The 9,325-nt window shown below is 46.4% G+C and overlaps 1 protein-coding gene across 1 annotated transcript in view; it reads left to right on the top strand.

Moving 5' to 3' along the window:
* The first annotated feature begins 537 nt into the window (after nucleotides 1-537).
* Ndufb7 (NADH:ubiquinone oxidoreductase subunit B7) overlaps nucleotides 538-9,325 on the top strand; it is a 44,680-nt gene continuing 35,892 nt past the window's right edge. Inside the window, exon 1 of the mRNA XM_033757559.1 lies at nucleotides 538-662. Within this exon, the coding sequence (XP_033613450.1) occupies nucleotides 616-662 (47 nt within the window). The 5' untranslated portion in view covers nucleotides 538-615. The remainder of the gene's footprint in view (nucleotides 663-9,325) is intronic.

Here is a 9,325-nt window from a genome sequence, read left to right on the forward strand (position 1 = left end):
TTTTTTTTTTTTTTGTACCAGGGATCAAACTTGGGACCTTGTGTTTGTGAGACAGGCAGCAGAACCACTAAGCTAAATCCCTGGCTCCCTGGCTTGTCTTTCATCATAACTGGCTTTCTTCTTCCTTCCTTTCTTTTTTCTAGACAGTGCCTCACTTTGTAGTTTAGGCTGGTCTTGAACTCACTATATAGCCCAGGCTGACCTCAAACTCTTGGAAGTCATCCTACCTCTGCCTCCAGAGTGCTAGGATTATGGGCATGCACCACCACTCCTAGTTTAATTTCAGATTTCTTCCAGCCATGTGACCTTTCCCTGTCTGTTGGTATAGGGTAAGATGATGGTGGGACCTGAAAGGACAGGTAGGTTAGACTGAAGCATTAAGTACAGGGGAAGTTTATGATTCTTATGCTAATCCTACTACCTAGCAACACCCTAGTTCTGAATTCTTTGCCTTTGTTTTCCTAATTGCTTGAGTTTAGCTGCCTTTGTCATTCCAATTCCTCAGAGTTTAGTCGCATTTGCCCTTTTAATTGCTGGAGTCTGGCTGCGGAGGTCAAAACTACCATATTACCTCAGAAACCTGGGAGACATCAGCTGCTGGGCAAGAATCAATCAATGTGCTTACTGCAAGGACGAGGGGCCCCCATAGACCCTCTGCCAAGGTATAGTCCCTCTCCACATTTGGGGGGAAGGAAGACTCAGACTGAGAGGACTGGGCTCCTTCTCTCTTGGCCCTGGGAGCCCATGGTAAATGTTAATATAGGGGACCAATGGTCTGTTTCCTGGCGCCGAGAAGTCAGTGTTAAAGACTCCCCTGGGAGGGCTTTCATCACAAATTTTTTGAGAGGGTGGGAATTGAGCTGGAGACATGAACACCCAAAACTAGGCTTTTATTAGGAGATGAGGTGTGGAGAATGAGGTGCCAGGCTGTCTCAGACAGGCAAGAGCAGCAGGGAGGGGCTGGCAAGGTGAGGTTTTATATGGGTTAAGATATTATTGGGGGGGCATACTGGAAGTAGGTGTTTGGCTGCAACCAGAGGTGAGGTTTAAATCCATTGGCAAGTTTAAATTTCCTGGTGGGAATGTAAGACCTAAAGTAACTCCATGCTAATAGGCCAGAGACTGTGCTTCTTCATATGCTAATTGCTAACCTGGTTAACAGCCCGCCCAGGGGCAAATGGTATGACAAAAGGTGACCTTAGAATATTTCCTGCATGAGATAAGCAGTATGTTTGGAATCTTGTCCTCTGGTAGTTCTGTGAATACCCTGACTTTTTGTTTAGAAAGACCCTATAAAAAGGACCTCAGCCCCTGAGCAGTTGCCTCTCTGAGCTACCTGGCCCCAGGAGTGCTGTCTGGCCAGACTAATAAAGGTCTTTTACCATCTATCCTGGTGTGTTCCCTCCTGGGTTTCTCATTCCTCTGTCGCGCTCCCGGACCCTTGCTGGATTTTAGGACCCAGCATCGTGGAGGCCTTTTTGGCTTTTCATGCTCCGTGGAGTGGAAGTGAGACTTAGGTCTTACAGGAAGGACTAGAAGTGGGAGAGCTTTGTGGTAGGAAAGTTGGGTCTTTGTTTCCCCAGAGTGATTTATTATCTGCCGGGAAGAGCCATTTAGAACGCAGGGTTAGGGCCATTTTATCTACCGGGGAACTCTGTCACCGTTCCCATCCAGGGGGCCATAGGAGCAGTCCAAAACTGTTCACTCACAAGGGAGCAGATGGTGAGCCTGGGACCAAAACAAGTTAATCACTCTTTCTTCTTGTTGGGACAGGAGCTCCTTCATAAGCTAAGGGCCACCATTTATTTCTCTCTGACTGAGGCTCAGATGTCACTCCCTTCATATCAACTTTCCTTGACCACTACCCTGTCTGAGTAGTATCTTCTCTCAGGAGAAGAAAATCCAGAGGAAACAGGCCCCAGGGATCTGGTGGACAGACTTCAGTCAGAGTTCCCTGAAGTACGGGCTGAGACTAACCCACCGTGTTTGGCTGCTCACCACCCTCCAGTGATGGTTGAGCTCTTGTGGACCACTTTGCCTGTGCAAGTTTGACAATACCCCATCTCTCAGAATGCCAGACGGGGTAGCCCCTCACATTTAGAGGTTGCTGGACTTTGGGATATTAACTGTCTCCATGGAACACCCTATTCTTGCCAGTATAGAAACCGGGAACATCGGATTACAGGACAGTGCAGGACTTGAGAGAAGTTAACCCATGAGTGATAACTCTGTCCCCAACCCATACAATGTCCTGAGTTTGCTGTCTCCTGGGCACCAAGTATATGCTGTGTTAGATTTATAGGATGTTTTTTCAGTCTGCATCCTGCCCCAGCTAGCCAGTCTATCTTCGCCTTTGAGTGTACTGACCCAGTTTCCAGTGACTCATGCCAGCTCACCTGGACCCGGCTGCCTCAAGTCTTCAAAAATGCACCCACCCTGTTCAGTGAGGCCCTCCAGAAAGACTTGGTGAGTTTGTTTTTGTTTGGTACTGGTTATTGAACTCGGGACCTTGTGCCTGCGAGGCAGGCAGCAGAACCGCTGAGCTACATCTCCACCACCCTAACCTTACCCTGCTTCAATATGTGCATGGTTTGTTATTAGCTGCTACTAGCTATTCAGAATACCTGTAGGGGGTTCAGAGGCTTCTTCGGCTACTAGAAGCATTGGGCTACCTTGTCTCAGCCAAAAAGGCACAACTCTGTGCCCCAAAAGTGTCCTATATGGGGTATGAAATCTCAGAAGGAAGAGCCTTGGCCCAGGCCAGGAAATGAGATATCCTTCAGATACCTATGCCAACTACCAATAAACAGGTATGAGAATTCCTAGGTGCAGTTGGACACCATCACCTATGCATACCTGGCCTTGCTGAGATAGTGTGGCCCCTCCATCCTACCACAGGAGGAAATCAGTCCCTAAAATGGGAAATAGATGAAGAAAAGGCCTTCTAGAATCTGAAAAGAGCTCTGGGATCAGCCCTGGCTCTGGCAAAGCCCAGTGTTACCAAGCCATTTCATCTGTTCATCCATGGAGTAAGTAAGAGGAATCACCAAGAGAGTCCTAACAGTCCTTTTCTAAAAGATTAGATCCTGTGGCCTCAGGATGGCCTTCATGTCTTAGGGCAGTAGCTGCCACAGCTTTGCTGGTCACGGAGACTGATGAGTTGACCCTCAGACAGGACCTAGTCCTAACTGCCCTCACTCAGAGAGCCTCTTCTCAGGGGGGCTACTAACAAAGGGGTGTCAAATGCCTGCCTCATTCTAGCAAAGCCTCTTGGTCAACCAGCCTCGCATCATCTCAGCAGGCCAGATTCTCAATCTGGCTACAGTGATGCTGGGTGATGATCCCCAACACCCCAACTCATGACAGTGAGGAACTGTTGGACCAAACCCAGGGGGGCCATTTGGACCAAAGGGGGGCCATCCGCTTGGCAGAGGCAGATGTCACCCTCTTCACAGATGAAGCAGCACGGTGGTGAGCAGGGTGGCAAAGGTGTGGGCTGCAGCGACTACAGTTGATCAAGTCATTTGGGGCCAGCCTCTGCCCAAGGGACATCAGCCCAAAAGGCAGAACTGATCACCTACACCCAGGCCTTGAGATGGGGAAAGGAAAAGAAGATAAGTGTGTACACTGACAGGTATGCCTTTGCTACTCTACATGTCCACTCCTCTATTTACAAGGAAAGAGGGCTCTGGACAGCCACAGGAAAGACTGTCAAGAATAAAGAGGAGATACCGTCTCTCCTGGTGGAATGGCTTCCCAAGAAGGTGGCCGCCATTCATATTCTGGGTCACCAAAGGGACAGTGCACCTGAGGCTAAGGAAAATCAACTTGCTAATCATGCAGCCAGAGAGGCAGCCCTAAAGTCAGCTGAACCCTTGGTCATCCTGCCTACTGTGAGCCCTCCCCCTTTGCTCCCGACTAGCCCCACTTACAAAGAGGAAGATAAAGAAGCAAGCCAGCTGCAAGCAAAGCAAGATTCCCCAAGGCTGGTAGAAATGCCCAGATGGTCACATCTACCTCCCATAGGCATTAGGTTGATAGCTCATTCAGCAGCTGTATTCAGTCACACAACTGAGGGACTCTAAGATGGCCAAGCTTCTAGCTCCAAGATACTGTTTTTCAAAGTTGCAGGACCTGGCTTACCAGATCTCTTATTAGTTACCTGACCTTTGTACAAGTAAAACCCTGGCAGGGCCCCTTGTGGTCAGATTCCAGGGTTGGAATACTGGAGGACAGTGGGAAGTGGACTTCACAGAGATCAAACCACCAGCAGGCAGCTATCACTACCTCCTGGTTTTCATAGATACCTTCTCAGGTTGGGCATAGGTCTGTGCTACTCAGTGGGAGACTGACACTGTTCTGGCAAAGAAGCTACTTCAGGAATTGATTCCCAGATTTGGACTACCAGTATCCATTGGATTTGAAAACAACCCCATCTTTGTAGCCTCTATAACTCAATTATTTCATAGGGTACTGGACTTAAACTGGAAACTCCACTGTGCTTACCGAACTCAAAGCTTGGGGCAAGTGGAGCAGATGAATCAGACCCTAAAATCTACTCTGACCAAATTGACTTTGGAAACTGGTGAAGGGTGGGTCAGCCTGCTGCCCTTGGCTGTCCTTAGAGTAAGGTGCACCCCTTATAAAGTAGGCTTTACTCCTTATGAAATTATGTTTGGAAGACTCCCCTCCCCTGCTCCCCAAAGTCAAAAGTGAGGTACTAGAAGAATTTTCTAGCCAGTCCTGTTTGAAGTATCTCCAGTCTCTAAAACAGGTACAGAAAACTTCACTCCCAGGTACAAACAAGCTACTCAGCCCTACCCAGCTCTATGCCATGGCACCTGTTCTGGCCCAAGAATACTCTCTTCCTCAAGGCTTTTCAGAGTAAAGGACTGACTCCAGCCTGGACGGGACCCTACATGTTCATCCTCATGACACCCTCAGCTGTCAAGGTTGACAGAATCTCGATGTGGGTTCACCATTTGCATGTCAAGTGGGCTGTTGAACAGGGACCCAACTCTTTAAAGCTAAGGCTAGTCCAAACATGACTGTGACACTTGTCCTTATTGTCTTTGGGCTAATGAAACCAAGCTCTAGAAATGCAGCAAGGAGAGAGGTACTCCTTCCTCCTCACCTTCCTTAGCTCAGGAGAAATATTAGGTAATGTAACTTTTGGTACCATCCAGCCCCAGAAAAAGCTCTCTGGTTGCCCAAGATTAATCTTTGTAAATTGGTTAGGAGAGATGTGGGGAGGTTCTATCAGTCTGTAGACCTGGGAAGCCATGATTTTTACGCATGCCCAGGATTCAGTCCATTTGGACAACAGGGCTGTGGGTCCCCAACTGATTTCTATTGCCCTAGTTGAGGCTGTGCGATGATCACCTCCTGTAGCAGGGGACCAAATGTCACTAATGATCTCTAGTATGGAAACACAGGGGCCAAGTCACGATTCTGATACAAAGCCCAGAACTTTCAATCGGCCATGAGATGGAATTGGGGCTTCTGCTTCTGGCTCCCTGGAGAACCCCTGACCCTAGGACAATCATCACCTTTCAGATCGGGTTGCTAAACCAGACACCAAGACAGCCAGTAGGACCCCTAATGAAAGTAAGGGTCCCCTTGCTTAACCCTCACCCTGTTATCCCTCTTTCAAGGCATCCACCCTTAGTCACTAGGAAGGCAGACCCCTCGGGCATGCTGCCTTCCTCCCTATTTCTCCATGCTGGGAGTGTACATACTATGGTTGGGTGGGGGGGTACTGGGGATTGAACTCTGGTCCTTGTGCTTGCAAGGGAGGCCACCGAACCGCTGAGCTAAATCCCAGGCCTTGTACATACTATGTTAAACCTGACTCAACCAGCCCTGGGGATTTAGCTCAGTGGTATTTCCACCTGACTCATAAGCACAAGGTCTTGAGTTCGATCCCCGGTACCAATAAATAAATAAACAAATAGGTCCAGGGATTTAGCTCAGTGGTTCTGCTGCCTGCCTTGCAAGCACAATGACCTGAGTTCAATCCCTGGTACTAAATAAATAAATAAATAAAAGCAAAGCCTCCCTATGTGGGTGTGGGAGCCATGGACCCAATCAAAACCTTAAGAACTGTCTTAGCATGCATCTCTACAAAGCTCCCCTTGACAATGGTGAGGTTCATGGGAGTGCAATTTGCCTGACAACTTCTTATGATATGAGTAAGTTCCCTTTCTGTGCTGTATGTAGCCAAAACTGTAAACTCTGTAAACCTTAAAGGCTTAATTTGCCACTAGTGGCACTTGGCTAGCTTATATTATGTGCTACTTTAGGGGAGGCATGTTGTTTCTATACTAAGTCTGGTGTAATCCACAACACCCTTCAAAAGGTCAAGGAAAATCTGGATGGACATCAGAAGGAGAGGGAAAATAAAAACTTGTGGTATCATAACCTATTCAATTGGAGCCTTTGGACAACTGCCCTCACCACTGGACTGGTCCTCTCATCCTGCTTTTCCTCAAGCTCAAATGGCCCCTGTATTCCTAACTGAATAATCAGCTTTGTAAAACAGTGCATAGCCTCTGTTAAACTAAGGTCTTACTGTAATCCCCTGTCCACTCAAGAGGCTCAAATTAAGTCAACATTTTGACATCATGCTGAGAGGAGTTGGGAATGTGAGCCAACCTGACTCCATCTTGAGCCTCACCACCATTTTGTGCTGGACAAAGCATCCCAAACCCACATTCTGTTTGGCAGAGAACTTGCTGCAGCTGCAAGATAGTTTTATAGCTCACCCAGTATGTGAAACTTCCTCTTGCCCCCCACTAACCTGGCATGATTCTACTTTATAATTTCACTTGCTCTCCCCTTGAGTCCTATCCAACTGAAAGCATGATTTAAAAGGAGAAACCAGGGCCAGGGATTTAGCTCAGTGGTTCCTCCACCTGCTTTGTGAGCCAAGGTCCTGAGTTCAATACCCAGTACAAAAAGAAAAAAACAAAGGAGGAACCAAACAGCTTCTCAGGGCCAAGAGTCCCTTCTGTGGACTAGCCCCCTCTCAGTTGCCAGCCTTAAATAAATGGACTCAAAACTGACTCAGAGTGTGGTACATCTCTGTAGTTTCAACTCACTCAGTTACACCAATACCCTACTGGGGATTACAGAAGGGACAAACCATGGTGAAGCCAAAGCAGACACCATCCTTAGCCATGGTCTCATTTAGGAAGACCAGGTCAGATGAGTCACAGAACCCCAAAAGGAACGTCACTGGCAGAGGCAATGTCCCGGGTAGGAGAAACAAAACTTACTTGACCATGTGACATTATTTCAGATGGGTAAGTTAATTAGATATCTTATAGACAGTTGGGGCCAGCCCATGAGGAGCCAAATGAAAGATAGTCAGAAGTCAGTATGGAAGACAATCAAGCCACATTCACTGAACCAGCATTGTAAAAGGAAACTACCACACCCATGTAGGATAAGTAGAAGTGACTGATATTCTAAATAGGTATCAATCACCTGAGTAGGGGGCCAAGATCTTCCAGGAAAGATCCCTGACCCCCTAAAAAATTTGTGTAATTAATCTTAAAGTATATCAGATATTTATGGAAGATGTTAAAAAAATTATTCAAGCATCAAAGAGAATTTTTTTTTAAATAGTAAATAAAATTTTTTCATAAAAAAAAAAAAAAGATCCCTGACCCACCTTTACCACCGAAACTCCTTGTTCATTTCTAGTACTGGGGATCAAACTTGGGACCTTCCACTTGCAAGGCAGGCAGCAGAACCACTGAGCTAAATCCTTCTCTCCTTGCTCATTTCTTATAAGCTTACTACATGACTTGTTTCTCCACTGGTTCCCCATTTAATCAGTACTACCTAAGTAACTATACTTGTCATAATCTATTGGTTGTTAATAATTTTGTCCACCCTGTGATTTCTCATTGGATCAATATTACCTAAGTGTGGGGCTGGGGATTAGCTCAGTGGGCTGCTACCTGCCTCTCAAGTGCTTGCAGAGTTTGATCCCTGGTACAAAAAAAAAAAATCTTACTAGTTGACTACAGTTTTGTCCCATCTTGAACCTGCCTCACCAAATGGCTTTGTCCCATAAAACACCTTTGAGAAGTTGGGTGAGCAGGGCAACCCATTTTCAGATTTCCCTTCTTTCTCAGACAGAAGTGATCTTTCAACAAACTCCTACTCTCACCATCTGTTGTTCTTAGAATTCATTCTTTGATTTTAGAGAACATGAACTCATGTTTTGGATATCTAGCAGGTTTGGGGTTGCATCTCTTTCCCCATATCAACATCATGGTATTGTCACTGCAAATGGGAAATACCGAAAGGCACCCAAGACTTGGAGGCAAAAAACAAACTTTATTTATGTCAATGGGCCTGGTCAGGATAGTTCCTCAAAGAACAAGGAAACTTGTCCTTTGTCCTGCTTTTGTTGTTGTTTTATCGTGTTTTGGTGTGTGTGTGTGTGTGTGTGTGTGTGTGTGTGTGTGTGTGTGTGTGTTTGGTATGGGAATCCAGCTCTGGCCCTTGCACTTGCAAGGCAGGTTGCAGAAACACTGAGCCAAATCCCTGGCTGTCCTTTGTCCTTCCTATGTAGGGGGAAGAGATATAACTGCAAATCTACTAGCTATCCAAAATGTGAGTTTGTGTTCTCTAAAATTGAAGGATGAATTCTAGGAACAACAGAAGCAAAATTTCCTTGAAAAATTCCCTTTAAATGATATCATATGAAACCAATCAACTGTTTGCTCTGCTTCTGAACTTAGTTTCTACTTGCAAAGCCTATATAAACTGTTGAAGTATTGTAAGACTCGTGTCTCACTTTTACTCCTGGAGCGTGAACAGCCAAGAGGCCTTCACGATGCTGGGCTCAGCAGCTCAGCGAGGCTCCAGGAGCTTGTCCGATAGCGAGAGTCACCCAGGAAGGAACACACCAGGCAAGTTGGCTAATAGACCTTTATTAGTCTGGCCAGACGGCACTCCCCAAGCCAAGTAGCTCAGAGAGGCGGCCAGCTAAGAAACAGAGGCCATTTTATATAGGGCTGAAAAGGGGGGTTTACACTTAAAACTTACAGGAAAAGGACAAAGGCAAAGAGTCAGTTGATCTGAGCTAGTGGTCGTCATGTACTAATGATCAGCAGAGTGATTATCCATTGTTCCATTTGCAACCTAGATCATCATAAAGTTCAGAACATTCAGACTACAGGCATGCAAGGAGTGGCGTGACCTGCCTTGGGTCTCTGTGTTCACTACAGTTTCTACCTAGTTTCCTAGCTACTTCAAAACAGCCACCTAACAATTCACAATTAATCATTAGTTATCCTGTAAGGGATGG

This window comes from Fukomys damarensis, unplaced genomic scaffold (assembly GCF_012274545.1).
Source record: "Fukomys damarensis isolate Sample0158 unplaced genomic scaffold, DMR_v1.0_HiC HiC_scaffold_30, whole genome shotgun sequence".
Lineage (NCBI taxonomy): Eukaryota > Metazoa > Chordata > Mammalia > Rodentia > Bathyergidae > Fukomys > Fukomys damarensis.